General features: G+C 44.7%; 1 protein-coding gene across 1 annotated transcript in view; it reads right to left on the bottom strand.

The window, feature by feature from the left end:
• The window catches only part of PUSL1 (pseudouridine synthase like 1), a 28573-nt gene that overhangs the window by 1261 nt on the left and 11047 nt on the right, over window positions 1-16265 (bottom strand). Inside the window, exons 4-7 of the mRNA XM_059830052.1 lie at window positions 11405-11554; window positions 8996-9169; window positions 4228-4282; window positions 77-239 (exon numbers count right to left, since the gene is read on the bottom strand). Of these exons, the coding sequence (XP_059686035.1) occupies window positions 77-239; window positions 4228-4282; window positions 8996-9169; window positions 11405-11554 (542 nt within the window). The remainder of the gene's footprint in view (window positions 1-76; window positions 240-4227; window positions 4283-8995; window positions 9170-11404; window positions 11555-16265) is intronic.

Below are 16265 nucleotides of genomic sequence, written 5' to 3'. Positions count from 1 at the left end.
ACTGTGGGTGTTACTGCTCCCTTCAGTATTAGATCCGACCCCTACAAAAAGAATGCCATTCCCTGTGTTCACCTACCTGCTTCATTATATTCCACTGATTTTAGAAAGAGTCCAGATGGCGGAGCCATGGCATTTGATGGAAAGGCCCGTGAATCTTTTACCTCCAGTAACTCCTTTATATGACGAGGTGTTAACTTTCCCTGGCCAACTGCAACTAGAGCCCCAACCATTCTTCGGACCTGGAGAAACACAGAACACAGCTTAGGAGCTGCCCTTGTAAAACTTAACGGGATCGGGAAATCCTGTCCGGAGTCCTGCACTTGTGCTATCAGCAGTATTGTGCTGTGTAGCAGCCCACAGTTACTACTGATGGCAAGTCAAGCTAGAAACTTCAGAGAGTTCAGTGCCTGTCACTCAGGAAAGAATGATATCACCATGATTTCTTAATATGAGCCTCTGCTCCTGAATATAGGTACATCGTTATTATTAAACCTATAGTTCCCAGAAAGCCTAATTTCTGATGTTCCTCCACTGTTCCTAGTACTATCAGTTGGTCCCAGTGCCACACACTTTGCTCCTAGTCCAGCTGAGTTTTAAGAAAGCAGCAAGCATCTCCTCACATAAAGAATGCTTCGACCCTTGTTTTAGGTGCCACTGAAGTATCCCAAGTCACGCCCCAGACTCACCCATCAGGGTTCAAGCCAGTCCTGGCTGCCCCTTGTATGCCTTTGCTATCACATACCTCCAGGGAGCATTTCCAGTGCTCACTTTATTTCTTTGGACAGATCACGCTCCCTTAGTCCCCGAGCACGCCCCAGTAGTCACAGTCACCCCACAGCCTACGGAGGAAAGGCGTTCCTTCCACTTTTAGCAGGGATTGCATGGGCTGCCTAGGTTCTGCACTGACTGGGGTGACATGACAACATGCAGCAGCTAAGCTTGTCTGCAACATGCAGAGGCACAGCATCTTCTAGTGACCAAAGCTGGTGGTAGGGAAGGGAAAAGAACTAGCAAAGTTACCTTGCTTCCTTTAAGTCTTCCCTCCCTACAACTAAAGACATTAGTAAGAATGAAGTGAGGACCTGTAACACAATGATCTCCAGCTACAGAGCACTGCCTTGGAGCAAGACTTGTTCTCACCACCTGTGGGAAGAAAGCTGAGCAGAGGATGGTTTCTGTTTCAGAAACAACAGTGGCACCCACACATCTGTCTGTGGCAGGAAGCTCACATGCCTGCTGGGAGAGAGCTGAGCTCACAGGTGGTTTTAACACATACGCAATACTGTTTCCAGGTGGGGGACTATGTAGGGGCTTGCTGCTCTCTCAGAAAGCCAAAAAAAGCCAAGGAGGAGAGCCCACAAGACAATGTCCCCACAGCACAGCAAACTAGTATTTCAAACACCTCTGCATGTCACAACTTCCCTTCCCTCCCTCCACACTTGGCAATTCCAGACCTAGTGGGTTAGCACAAATTTCACACCACGGTGCTCACACCTCCTGCATAAACACCCCTCACACTTCAGCATCCTCTTGGCTGAAAAACACCCTTTCCTTCTACATTCCTAGAAGGCATGCTGTTCCAGGAGGGCCAAGACTTGTATCTGCCAATGCCACCTGCACACCAAATGCCAGTTCCCTATGACTAGCTATCTATCACATCCCTGTGCAGTGGCTACATTCCTCTCCACCCCTTTCACGAGCTGAAGGCATCCATCCTGACCACTAATCTTCCTGGTACTTCTTACATCAAGGCAGCCTCATGAAGCTGCCATCAAGGAATAACTGGCAAGTAAGAGCCCCTCAGCTTGTGTGAGAAGTACTCTCAGCAAGGCACTCCTAGAAAGACTTCCATCCGGAGACTAGTACACAGGCAATTACCTACTTCCCATGGGCATCAAGAAAGCTTGTGCAAGAAACATCTGGGGATGGTTCAGGGAAACATCTATTTCCCTGGGGAAACAAAGGACAAAGACTGAAAAGAGCAGTCCCTTTCAGGCTTTCCTTCAGCAAGAGATAAAGCTGAAGGAAAGCTAGGCCCTGTCGCAGTGCCACAGGAGCAAACAGGCTTGTGTGAACAGTCCCTTCATGAGCAATGCCTCTCTGAGGGGAAAGAAAACAGCACAACACAATGCACTTAACCAGCCCGGTGGTGTCCAGCTAGGCAAGAGCTGAACCTCCTCCCAGAAGCTGCCAGCACTTTGCGTGGGCTTGCCTGTACTCATTTTCACTGGAGAGCTCACACGGCCTAAGGGAACATGCTACAGATTTTCTGGGCCCAAGTTTTATTTGACAGAGGAGCCACACCGAACCTCAGCCCTCGCCACAAGCTGATCGCGAGCCACCGCACTTTCACCATTTCCTAGTCACTTTTTTCTGTCCACACTGGACAAACCGTCCTCCAGTCTCAAATTTTACAGGCAACAGCAGTACCAGCTGACGTGGGGGAAACTGGTCAAGCAGACACTGTCCTGTCTGATTCACCTTCTCACGCTGCTGCCAGAACACATCCCCACTTGCGCAGGCACGATCAGTCATTTGGCCTAAACAAACACACATTCTATTCATGACCTTTCAAAGCATACCAAGCTCTCCAGAAACTTAAATGTAGTGCTGTAATGAAGCACTGGTCTAAGTTTCTGATCCATCAACGTTTACAAAAGAATAAACCGAAGTCCACCAAGCAACCTGATCGTGTTTATCACCGTTAAGGAGAAAGGTCCAACAAGCCAAGATATATTTACCCAAAGGCAAGCACTGTCTCTCCCTACATGCTCTGATCTTAAACTGCACTATGGAGTGCCAAGAGCCTGCCTTTAAGCAGATGGCACAGAGAAGCAGCACAGATCCTTGACATATGTTATTTTATCCATCCCTCACTAGAGGTCATTGTATGCTGTGACTTTAGCTTTGATGTCTCCACACTTGGAGTTAGCTAGTGTAAATGCAGACTAATGGTACGCATCTGAAATAGCTTTTCAGCAAAGATACATACATACAGTTTCTGAGGCTGTTTAACCCTTTTCTCTGATAAAAACATCCAGATGTCAACATTTATCGCAGCAGCTATATGAGGTGAGATACGAGGTCCATCTAGTCTAGTCTCCTAGATGGGAGGGCAGAAGCAGCTATTCAGGTAGAATAGCGTAAGTTCAGCGTGTACAGCCTGCTCCTGCTTCACTACAGCCTGCCAGCTCGCTGTAAGGCAGCCGCTGCGATCAAGAGAGGGCATTAGGCTGAACTGAATATTAGGGGTAACTGTTCTCTCTGCACGATGTCACTAAGTAGCATTTCCATTCCAATACATTAAATGGGTTACCAGCATTTTCTCCTTGTCACAAGAGCATCTGATGAAGCAAATCCCTGCTGTATATCAAAAGCCCTTCTCAAGCATGTTGTTGTTCTTCCCTTGCTCATATCCAGACACCCACTGTCAGAAAGCTTACAGAGCATTACTTGGCACAGGATAAAAACAAATTTGGTTTGTCAAAACAGAATAAAAAATAGCTGTTTGCTGTTCCCACAAAACACCCCCTCTCTCCTCCGAAAAACAAGCCCTCTCTTGCCTATTCTCTGTCTCCAGAGTGTGACCATGGCCAGGATAGGCAGACTGAGAACAGCCCAACTCTTTCCTAATGAGGTGATCCATTAAATTGTGGAGAGAGCTGTCTCCCCTGAGGACAGCAGCAAAAACCCCACTGGAGTTATTTCAAAGAAAACCCAGTGGAGGCCAGACAGCATGGCAGAGGGAAAGATCCTGCAGTCATGCCTGCATAGATGAATCAGGTCTTCCCATCTCTCCTCTGTGCTACACTGAGAACTACTTCATGCTCCAAAGCCAGAAAGTAAAATTCCAGGCAGTCTTTGCTGGGCCTAGTGCCATTCAGCAGAGCAAGAACATATGTCTGCTGGTTTTTACCACTCAGACTGCAAGGACAAAGATTGCGGAAAACAAAACTTTCCATCCTCCCACACGATTCTGTGACTTTGGACATTCATTTTAGACGCAAACTTAAGAGATTCTGGTTCTACCGGACGAAACAAGGAATACAGAACCTCACGTCTCTGATGCTAGGTCCCGGTGTGTGTCCCGCAGCTCTAACACCAGCTCTACAACAAAGATGGCACTACACAGGGATGCAACATTGCTGAACTGATCAATAGTTGTAGTGATAGCGGCACTTTGGTTCTCAGAGGCAAAGTGTGTGCTGAATACAGCACCAAACATACCTGTCGGTAAAGAAATGATCTGCTCCTGAACTTCAACTCCCAAAACTGCAGTCCCCTAAAGAAAGGAACAAAAAAAAGCATTTAAAAAACACATTTCAAATGGCTCTTCTACCCACAAAAGAAGAATAAATCACAGGTGAATGAGAGCAGAATTAACCTGAAACAGCATCATAAGCTTTCAAACACCAGATGGCTCATTTGCTACTCAGGTGCAGACGTTTTCTGGGGTGAAACAATTCCTGCCTGTTTCATATGTACCTAGTTTTATGGGGCTTGATCTTCTTGCTGCCTTACACCCAAGTATATAACCAGTCAAATAAAAGGGAAAGGGCAACATAAAACAAGGTACAACTTAGCAGTCCGCTCAGGTACTACTGGTTTGAGGAATGCAGCCTGATGCCTCCTGGAGAAAGGAAGAAACAACCAACTCTAAAAGCAAAGCAACTCTACCATTCCATTTGGAGCTGGCTTGGGAGAGTCACGTGGTCTTTACAAGGCTTTGCAGAATGAATTTCACCACTCAGCAATGCCTACTGCGACATCCACGTGCTACTGGAAAGGCCAGGACAAGCAAGCCAGGACAGAGGCATGCCTGGGGAACCCAGCTGCAGCATCAGAACACAGGCAATGGCAGACAAGGAAGCACTCCAGGCTAAAAGTGAGCAGAGCAGGAAGCAGCAGATGAGTATTTGGGGATGGATGGATGCTACTATGCAAAAAGACATCCTTTCCCCCTCACCAAATCTGCCTGTTCATATAGATACCATCTTCCGGAAAGTTTTATGGCAGTAACCAATATGGCTTGTCAGAACTCTATGAGGCTAACTATTCCAACGCTTCACCGACACTTGCATCCTCTGCTAAATCTTTACAAGTTGCTTTCTAAATATTTTTGTGGGTTTGCTGATGTCCCAGTACCAGCTCCAACACTAAAACCCAATGCAAACCCATTCTCAGGAACAGTCCTGCAGGGAAGAACCTGTATGCACATTTCCTTCATACAAATAAAAAAATACTTGATATACATATTAGATATATACAAACCATACACATACACATGTATCATACATCAGATATGCCAACAGAGCACAAAAATGAGCAGGTTCTCACTTCAGGACCTGCATCCCCAAACTTCCCTGCTACCAAGCAGTCCTAGAAGTCACTTTTGTAGAAGTAACAACAAAATAACAAAAATAACAACAAAAACTAAATAAACCCACAAACACTTCAGAAGTGCTCCTCATGTCCCATAGCATTCCTACACCAAAAAGAGACAAAGCTTACCTTTTGTAATCCAGAAGGACAGATATTTACATCCAAACCCTCTCCTCTCCTCCCTCGCAATGAGCCCAGTAACCGGTTATCAAAGGGCTGTGGAGATCGGAATCAGCTGTGAGAAAAGCACAGCTGCAACATATTTGGCTGGAGGGTTCAGATGGACAGGCTGGGTTTGCTGGAAACACCTGAGCAACAAGGAAGGGGCTGCCCGTTCCCTGGGAGAGGAGACAGCTCTTGCGAGCCACAGAAGAAAGGTGATGCAGGGACAACGTGGCACACAGACCCACACAGGGCATCGGGGCAGGGTGAGCAGGAAGAGGAACTGTGAAATAGTCATGGTAGGGAGCAGCCACAAACTGTTTTCTCACAGGATTTACAGATAAATTACTTTTAGCCCTCCCTGTCATCTATGTTGGCACATGCAAAGGCAACTCCTGCCCCCGGCTCCCTCTTTATGTCACAAAATGCCAATGTTTCTATCACTTACACACCGTCTGCTCTCCCCCCAGCTCGAACCGCATGGCATACAGACATGTGCATTGCTACACACATGCACAAACACCCAGCACATCGAGGTGGTAATTCAGCTCAGCTCTTTAGCAAAGCACAAGAGACATTTTTTTTTTAATAGGGACAAATCCCCCTCTCATCAAACTGCATGCACCTTCTTTAGCCAGGATTCTCCTGTCTCGGTTGTCTTGACAAGATATCTTAAGCTACAAAAGATGGGTCAAGATACTTAGGAAAAATGTCTTGTAGACTTTGAAAGAGAACAAGATATTTTTCTTTAAGAGGGAAACTTTGTTATTCTTGTCAATCTCACAGATAATTTTGCTTACCAGCAAAAAATCCAGCTATCTTTTTCCACTTGGCAGCAGAAGCTAGCACCTTGCAATGAATAATACACATTCAGCTAGAAAACAGGTGACAGAGCAATCACTCCCCAGAAGTAAGTGATGGGGCTAAGTCTCTGAACACATCCTTAGCATTCAAAAGCATTTTGTATGGATGGGACACTAACTCCACTTCCACTGTTGCTGAGCAACTGAGTTTGACGGAAGGAATCATTTTAACAGTTAGCCTTTTAAACAGACAAGCGGGCAATTCAGATCGGTTTAAGTTCAGAAAGGAAGGAAAGAATGAGAAAGAAAAGCTGCATTATTTGACTAAGAGACCATGGTTTATCATTCTACAGATTCCTCCCTCTGAAACAGAAAATAAATCTCCTTAGATTAGGCTTAAAAAAAAAATTAAAAAAAAAATCTCTTTATAAGCTTTTACTGCTCTCCAGCCCTTTCATTGCAGGAACAGTTCATTCTGCTACTGCAGTGAAGAAATTCACATGCACTTCAGGTATATTTGCTGTCTTACTTGCAGAAGGAGCAAACAAACATCGAGCTCCATGACTGCAACTGTTCCCATAGGGAGAGGTTTACAGATTAAAAGTAACTAGGACATTACAATTAAAAAAACCCAAAAAAGCAAACCAAAAAACCCCAACACCACCTAGCCTGTCACGAAGACCCAAACCCCACAACTTTTTTCTCTAGATCAGAAAACTCATGGTTGTGGTTATTACTAACAAAGTATTTTAAGTGACTTAAATGCGGTTTAAATACATTGAAACTAGGCTTCTCTAAGCCATCCCCTTCAGCCTAAACATTCATTAAATCAATTAATATCAACACATTATAAAAATGACTCGCTACAAAACACGAGTTTGGATGCATGTGTCACCAAAAGCAAAAATATTCCATCAGCAACTAGCTTGATGCTTTTGATCCAGTTTTTAGGTTCACCCTCTCTCTCATGAGCTGTTTTTGGCCTCATGTGGTTTATACAGCAAGTTATGCAAGAAATGGCAAATACCCTTTTTCAATTAAAATCAAAGACATAAAAGAAGAGCTGATCCGTATTAAAACTCAGAGATCGGTCAACTGACAATAGCAGGTCTGGATTTGGAAGGTAACCTGGCCATTGTGCACTCACCGGTGATCTAGACAAGACTGTTAATGGTTATTTTCAGGTTGCCTCGGGCCTCTGCCACTTACAATGCTACTCATCATAAAGGACAAGATAATCTTGTGGATGAAGCACTTCATTGTTACTTGCGTCCCTAAGCATAACCACACTTGACGGAACCAAGCTCTTCATTCAGCAATGGCAACCCACCAACAAACAGCAGGAATGCAGCCACATGACAGCACCATTTTCCTCTCCAGCCTTCCTTTTCCCATGGGGACAGTGTTTCTTACCTTCAAGAAGGAGGGAAATAAGTGTTTCATCTGGCACTAACTGCCCATGTCCTTGCACTTATGCAGAGGAGAGCAGCAGTGAAAGTGCCATACCCATCTGGGTGGCTCTTTTTAACATGGCTGTGTATGGACAGGCACCAACGCTGAGCAGGAAAAGCAGGAATCCGAGAAGACAGGAGGAACTGAAAGGCCAGGGTTACTCAGGGCATACAGATCTCTCTCTGTTTTTGCAGCTCCCTTTCAGTTTTTGTCCTATGCTACTGCTAGCAAAATACGCCGTTCTAAGACACAGGGAAAGAAACAGTGGGCTATTTGCAAGCTGCAGCGAGGATCCGAAGCTTGGAGCATGGCACTTACTGTTACAGACAGCTCAGTAGGTATTCAAGTCTAACGGAGGGTCATCGGGGAAAACTACAAAGAAAAGGGTTTTCTCCTAATCAGAAAGCAGGAAAATGTGGTTTGGAGACAGACAACAGCAAGGTTTGCTTTCAAGCTGAAACACTACAGCCACGTATCTGTGAAAGAAACCAGCATGAAAGCAAAAGCCATGTTCAGATGATAAATATCCATGATCTTTCTGGGAAAAAACTTCCGTTTCTGCTAGAGACAAAAATACATCCAGCCACTTGATTTCAATACTTGCAAAACCTGGTCCTGAAAGAACCTGACACTCAACAATCTTTTGTTTATGTAATGACTGAGGAATATTGGACATCCCCTGGGAAGACAGTAGGAGTTACTGGTGTAAACTGAGCAGATCTGCATAGCTACAGCAGTGACCTAGGTGTTGTGTGGGTTTTCTCCTTCTATTTGCAGCCTTTAGGCAAAGCTAGGACAGCAGCAGCGGGAAAAAAATCCCATCCCCTGGCAGAGCTGGTCTTTAGCAACCAAAATGAGTATAAATGCTGGAAGCACCTCATAGGAATTGCTCTGTGCCAGATTCCATACACCGTTTTATAACATCCTGCCTTTTAATGCACAAACAACTGGACCAGCTTCCCTGCCCTCATTCCTGCTCATGGTTCTCCCTGAGGACATTGGGGAGGAGAGGGAAAGAAATGGCCTTTCCAAGCTGTCACTAGGCAGAACCCTGCTGACACAATCACAGGACTGTGAAGGCAATGCAGAGCAAAACAGGAGGTCAGTTCCCAAAGCAGTGCTGGAAAGCAGCTTTTCAGACTAAGCAAGCACTAGCTGACCAGAGCAGCTCCTCAGCCAAGTATCTAGGCTCTCACCTGTGTTCGTAGTGGTGGGACAGGAAACCAGAAGAGGGTTGGATGTCTGCCTGGAGGATGGTTCTGACTGGAGACTGAAAAGGTGTTTCAGAGTTAAGTGAGCGGAAGGTGCTGAAGTCGTGGGTTCCCAGCAGGAACTGTGCTGCATCCTGCATGGCAGGCACATTTAGGTAGCTGAAATTAAACATGCAGAGCAAAAGGAAAGGAGCATCAGGTGGGACCAAATATGTTAGGTGAGTCAAAATCCAATGAATTGATGAGAGGCTTAAACCTGGCACACAGATTTAAAATTGCAGCATTGTGGAAACACATTTTGCAAGATGGAGTTTCTCTTGTAATGGCCCAAACCACAAACCAAGATGCCAAGTGACCCAAGGTCTGAAGGTATTCAAAACCCCAGGCTAGATGAGGGGTTGGCAGGCACAGGCTTTTACACAAACCTTTATCCTGCTGTGCTTCTTGTAACAGTTCAAGTAACTCTATTCAAATTGCTGGCTAGAGCGTAGTGCAAGAGAATCAAAATCCTTTGCAGTATCTGGTTCTTATAAACTGAAAAAGATGTTGCCAGGTAAGAGAATATCAAACACCACGATGGTTTTCCAAACCTTAGATTTGCAACAGCCAGAAGATTAAATTAGGAAGTAACAGAAATGGAATGAGTGGACAAACTGTCAGAGGTGAACCCAGTGTAAACCCCAGGTGGAGATGCAGAAGAAAGGGCCAAGGGTAAAACTCAGAATGTCAAGTGTCATTCAGATTGCCTCATTTGAAGTACCCAGGTCTGTTCAAAACAGACTCAAGCAAGGGAATTTAGACAGATTTACTGATATATTTGCTGAACAGATGCTTAGTTTTATTTCATTTTTGTAAATTTCTCCTAAGAAAAGCCTGAGCAACTATGCGTGATCTATAGCTTAAGTTTTTCAGATCTTAACATAAGTCAAAATGTTTCTCAAGAAAACAAACAAACAAAAAAATCAAGATGAGATTTTCCAACATCATTAATTTTTTTCACTGCGTTCAAGAAAAATGACTAGCACTTACAGAATCCTGGTCACACTGAGAAGCGCTGATGACACCTAGTTGGCAATTCAGATGACTACAGAAGTTTAATGTGTATTACGTGTTTTATATACCAGATGTGCTCAGTAGTGCACACACTAGGAGCTTCTCCCCTACCAGCAGTCCAAATATCCTCCCTTTTAGTAAGACACCTCCCATTCAGAATCTCTAATGTGCTCACCCTATCCTTTATATGGTATTGCATTTGAGAAAATTAACTACAGTGTCTGGACTAAATTAAATGCTATTTCATACAAGCCGAGATTAAGGCACGTTGTGCACATAACATCTAAGTTTGCAATTTCGTATTTATTTTTCCCTTCCACAGCCCACAGAAAAGAAAGTCAGCAATTTAATGTTAGGACAATGTCATCTTCATTCCTCTGCTAGGACAGTTGAGATTACATTTTTCTCCATTACCCACAATTGTTATTCCAATAGTGGTGATGAAATTACCATTAACTGGCTACAAACCTGTTTTTCTATAATGGTGTGGAAAACTCCAGTTTTCTTGAATGTATGTTTATCTCAGTACAACGTAAACTAAAGGACAATAACAAATTATCTTCTGGGGTTTGTTTGTTTTTTCCTCACCCACTGTTTATCATGTCCTAAGTTTTTGGTTTTTTAAATGGCACTGGATTTGTTTTTCTTCCCTTGCATATACAAGCACTAATTTGTTATGACTCAGTGACTGCTCCAAGAACACAAGTGAATACTGAGCTCGATACACTGGTTTGTTATTGTAGGGTTGCTCAGAGTCATTGCCTCTCACCATTCAAACATACAAGCACTCTGATAGGGAATGAGAGAGCAGATTTACATGCAGTTGCTACCAGATATAGGACTAGGAAAAAAAAAAAGAAGAATTCTCAGCTTTCATTCCTGACTGCCTGTATGGTCACACCTAAAACTTTGAGATCTGCCGTGCAATGCACTTCTGCCCGTCTGCATCATATCAGAGCACTGTTCCTTCAGCCAGCTGTCTGAATGGGTTTGCTGTGGGAATTGGCAAGGTCATCTGAGGAAACGCTCATCACTTCCACAGGGCGGGACACATAAAGTTGTTGATGGACTCTACCCGGAGTCATTGAGTATTTCAGCAACACTAAGCATGTTTATCACAGGTACAACTGACAGTACAATTAAAAAGAGCTGTACGTCCAGGTTTCTGTGAATATAACTCAGTGCAGTTGCACTGATTTCAACAGGGAAATCTTGTCAATACGAACAGGGAATCTGGTCTCACATGTGGAAATTCCCCCCTCCCGGCTTTCCCCAAAAGCCAAGCCTTTCCGGAGTGTCAATGAGGTAGCTCCCCAGGGAGGTTTAATGGAACATACTTACCCTCCCGCAGGAGCCCAGCAGAGATCCTTTTCGAACACCGGTATTTCAGAATAATGAGTGCAGCCGATCAACAGCCGATAAATGTAGGTTCTTGACAGGGCAGAGAAGCGTGCGTGGAAGCTACTGGTCACTCGATAGGCATTCAAAATGCTGTTAGGACAGAAGAGAACGAGCGAGATGGAGAGAAATGTCATGCACTAATTCAAAAGCTTTTGCCTGGTCACCACATAGGTGGGAACTGAAACATGCAATGGATTCTTTAGGAAACTGCACTTACAGTTAATTAAATATCATTCTCTCCTGCCAGCCAGTGACTAACCAGTGACCAAGAATTTGCACCTGTAAGCTGCCACAGGCATCCGTCAACTAAGAAGGCGGCAGCAGAGCCTTGGCATCACCCCTGTCATCAAATACACAGCGCAACCGACTTTGGGTCATCTATCAACAAGTTTTGGGGACGCTCACACCATCACAAGAGGCTAAGACTGATCAGTCCTTCAGTCGAGAAATGGCAACTGAGAGCATGTGTTCTTTGTTGCCTAGTGAAACCAAACACCTCACGCAGCCCATCAAATTGTATTGCATCTGGCTGAGGGCACACGTGTTCCTAGTCACACTGAAGGTGGGAGGCAGCAACTTCCCAAAGCAAGCTGACCCCCTCTCCAGCTGAGGTGCACACCTTACGAACACTGCCCTTCTGCTTTTGTAGAATCATGGTCCCAAAAGCGAGTGGGAAGGACTCCCCAACCACAGACATCTCTGTGCTCACCCTCAAAGGCGGCTACGCAGCTCTTTGTAGCAGATGGAGATAGTTGAAACTAGGTCACTTCCCTCCCACCTCCCCCCACAACCTCCAAGACAAACAGGACTTTGCTGCAGCAATGGGAATAAAGGTGCACCCACCATTGCCTAGATTGAGCCCATGTGAAAACACAGACTGCTGCATGCCGAAGACCTCCTGGGAACCCTCGCATTTCAGGTGTGCAGAAAACGGCTTTTGGGAATGTTCACGTCTACTCATCCTCCCCTGACTCTGGGCAGTTAACTCCAGAAGCAGCTTTCTCAGCAGCTGAACTCCCCTGTTTTCTTCTGTAAGCAACAGGGAGAAATTGCCTTGTTTCTCTAAGCCAATGCCACCATGACCACCAAACAGACAGCTTGGTAGCCAAAAGGGAGGGTACGAAGGCTGTCAGAGGGGAAAACACCCTTCTCTCTGGCAAGGGAGAAAACAGCTTCCCTGTGTTTCTGCACCTCTCCCAAAGTGTTATCATTGATTTGAAGATGTCAGCAGCAGTTTGTACCGGATTTGATTTTCCCTTATCCCAGAGTACTGGCTACTCACCATACCGCAGGGAGCATACAGCAAGGAGTCACTATTACACAGGCATAATCTCTCTGCAGGTGTTACTTCAGAGGATACTTCTCCTTAGAAAGTATTTTTTCTCCTGCCATATGCCCTTCTGTCTTTGGAGTTTGGTATAGTGAGGAGAAGGGACCAAGGGCAGCCAAAAAATATGATTCCATTCGGGACCAAGTAACAGACAAACCTATTTATTTACTTTTAAAAGGTTAGTGCTTCAGGGATTTTTGCCAGCTCAAGTGCTTCTGGCTCACATTGCTTGACTGCAAAGGCTCAGACCACAGAAGAAGAAATTAAAGCTGAGCCACAGGCCTCCACAAAGATTTGCAATAACAAGCCCAGGAGATTGCTCCACTGCTATAAACTCTCAGTAGAAATGCAAACTATATCCTCCAGGCCTGCAATGGAGTTTGAACCTAGGACCTCCAGCCTCTTCTAAACACAAGAATATAATTATTACATTTATTTTCCTCTGTCTACGTGCCTCCACCAGCATTTCATCTATCTTGAACGTCTCCTGTTAATGCTTATCTGATTTTTTATTAAATAACCATCCTTTTACTCCCTCTGATGGTCTGATTCTTTCAGAAAAGCCTATTTACGCTTGCATGATTCTTCAGCACGGGCATCTTCTCCTAGCAGATGCAATTGCTACCATACGATCTTCCTAGCTAGGAATGTCTTTCCAGCATTTATTCCAGCAGCTCTTCAAACATACTACATTTCAGGCCTTGTTAAGATCCCATTTTTTGAAAGACTGCTGGTAAATAAAGACTCATGGCATTCTTTAGCTTTTTAACAGAGCCTGAATTTCAGAGGATGTTGAAGGAAAAGAAGCCCAAAGACATCTAACTAGAAATGGCAATGTATTAGACACAAAGATGTCCTCCAGAAGTACATCCTTCTCTCTCCACTGACAACAGAAACTAAATGCCAATTTGCAGGAGGTGGGAGGAATCCCACCTCTGTCTTGTTGTCACCCAGACAGCCTTTATTGTGTGCTTAACAAAACTGAAACCAGTAACAGAAGGCGTGAGTCTACTGTGTTACCATCCCTACTTAAGTGACAGCAAAGTCCTCCTAAAGTTACCCCATCTATGAAATACACTCTGATCCTCATGGACAAGGTCACTGCAAACATGCTTTGCAAATCTAAAAGACAGATCAGTTGATAGAAGAGACCCATCATGTTACAAAGAAGGTTATTATTGCTGATGATAGTGTCAGCCAGCTTGGAATCTTGTTTCCTTTCCAAGCTCTATCGACAATAATGTGTTCTCACAAAGATGCCTCTCTCCATCACCCCCTGCTTGCAACCACATGAAAGTGCTGAGTTTTCTCTTCAGCATTAGGAGAGAATTCTTCTCAGCAAAGTAATATTTACAGAGGGAGGGGATGGTTGCTGAATACACTTAGACTCATGTCTGTCACCAAGCTCCTTAATGGAAAGCAGCTGAATCATTTTTAAAAGGTTCAGCCCAAGGGAGGAAGGAGAAGTAGAGTTGACTCCATCCTGATGAACTCAAACTCTCTAACTGATCAGGGCTACCGCATGCTATCAGAAGGTATCGCCTTCTGATACGTACCCGTCAGATCTTAGCGCGAGACAAAAAACTTCTCCTGTCTGTGAGATCCCACCATTGCCTCCTTTTGGAGATGCTCTCTAACTTAAAACTTTCTTCAGCAGCAATCCTGTTTTCTCTTGGACTGATCAGTCAAGGTATCACAAAGCTAGCTATAACTGCATCTGTATGACTACTAGTATTGAAAGCGGCAGGGTCGCAACAGTAGTTTTGGCTCTCTAAGACAACTTAGTCCTTTAAAGCTAGACAACACAACTCACAAGTTACAAGCCTAAACTCAGGGGAGAGGGACTGAGATTCAGTGGCTGGTGGCACATAGAACAGACTGATTATTACGGTGGTACCCTCTGGCTGTCAAAGCAGTTAGTATTGACTCCCCAACAACTGCTTTAGTCCTTAAGGAAGGAAATCAAAACTATGACCTACTTCATGTTCCCTGTTACTGCTAGAACATCCAGAAAGGGTTTGACTTCCAGGGCGTATAGATTCTGACCTAGTTTTCCGTCTGAGCAAAAATAACAGCCAAAACCCCACATAAATCAAATTCTATTTCAGAATCTTTTTTTTTTTTTAATTGAAACAGCAGTCTGAAAAGCAATCATCTCCAGCCCCACCCCACAGCAGCTGCATTAGACTCTTCACACGTACGTCAAAGAAGGTGAAAGCTGTCAAGGGACAGTAACTCACAGATGTTAAGCACGCAACTTAGCTAGCCTGAGAGAGAGATTTGCTTTGTATTCTGGCCTCTCACTGCAGAGGAATCTAGCTGCTACTTTAAGAGGCCAATGGAGGAACTGGATTTGTAAGTGCAAAACTGTCAATCCTCTATTATCATGTTAATATTCAATCTCAGATTTGGGATGCATGATCTGACTTGTTACTGGATGGCTGTCCGTGGGCTGCGTAGGAAAAGCACTGAAATCAGTATTTGCTTTTCTTTCAGGTACCAACTGTGAAATCTTTGCTTTCAGAGGAAGACTCAACCAGCTCTGCAAACTGCTAAAACACATTTTCGCAAATAACAGGGGGGAGAGAAATTTCCCTTATGGATTTCTGCATTTCTAATTGCAGCCACACTCTATATCAAGCCCAAGCAGCATAACAGTCATCTCACGCTGCCCTTAGGCTGAGCTCACCCACTCCAAGACATCACAAGAGGGTCTCATGGAGGGACAACAACAGCTAAGCTAATCAGAGCTCAGATTCCAAGGATTTTACATCCTCTTCCCCTTCACCCTCTGATGGCTCCCCTGGTGCTTGTTCGGAGGTGAAAAAATGCAGCTGGGTCTGAAACAGCTGCTGCAGCTTCTGCTCCAGTCTCTGACCGAGTTGAGAGCCCACAGACAAAAATCCCACTGTTTTTCAATAAATGCAAAGCATCACTGACATAAACTCCAGAAACGCTGCAGGAGAACACTGCAAAACCCAGTCTTGAGGCCACGAGAGCTACGGGCACTGAACACTTCTTTGGCATAGGCCTACAGAAGGTACATAGATGGGATCCCACTCACAATGTACCTTGTTACAGCAGCAAATGTCAAGTCACCAGTCACACACACTCATGACTACTAGCATAGGTTGGAATTTGTTTCCTGGAGTCAATATGCCCTCTAGACATGACATAGCAGAAGTCTGGAGGCAGAGTCTCTCCGCCTAATACTGCTCCTTGCAACAACACAGTACACGGTCTAGGGAATGGCCACTGGACCAGAAGCTGACCCCTTCAGTCCATCTCTGATTCACACTGAATCAGGATAAGGTCTGGAGCAAGCTGTGTCAGGGACTGCTGAACAACACAGCGCTTAACATTACTCCAAGTAAGCTAGTGCTGCAACAACAAGCTAGTTAACCTGTGTTTCACACAATGTTATTGCAGATGTAGAGTTTCTGCAACCTAGCTAGACTCTGCCCAGTACCG

The sequence above is a fragment of the Gavia stellata genome, chromosome 27, assembly GCF_030936135.1.
Source record: "Gavia stellata isolate bGavSte3 chromosome 27, bGavSte3.hap2, whole genome shotgun sequence".
Classification (NCBI taxonomy): Eukaryota; Metazoa; Chordata; class Aves; order Gaviiformes; family Gaviidae; genus Gavia; species Gavia stellata.
This window is presented reverse-complemented; position numbering and strand designations above follow the sequence as displayed.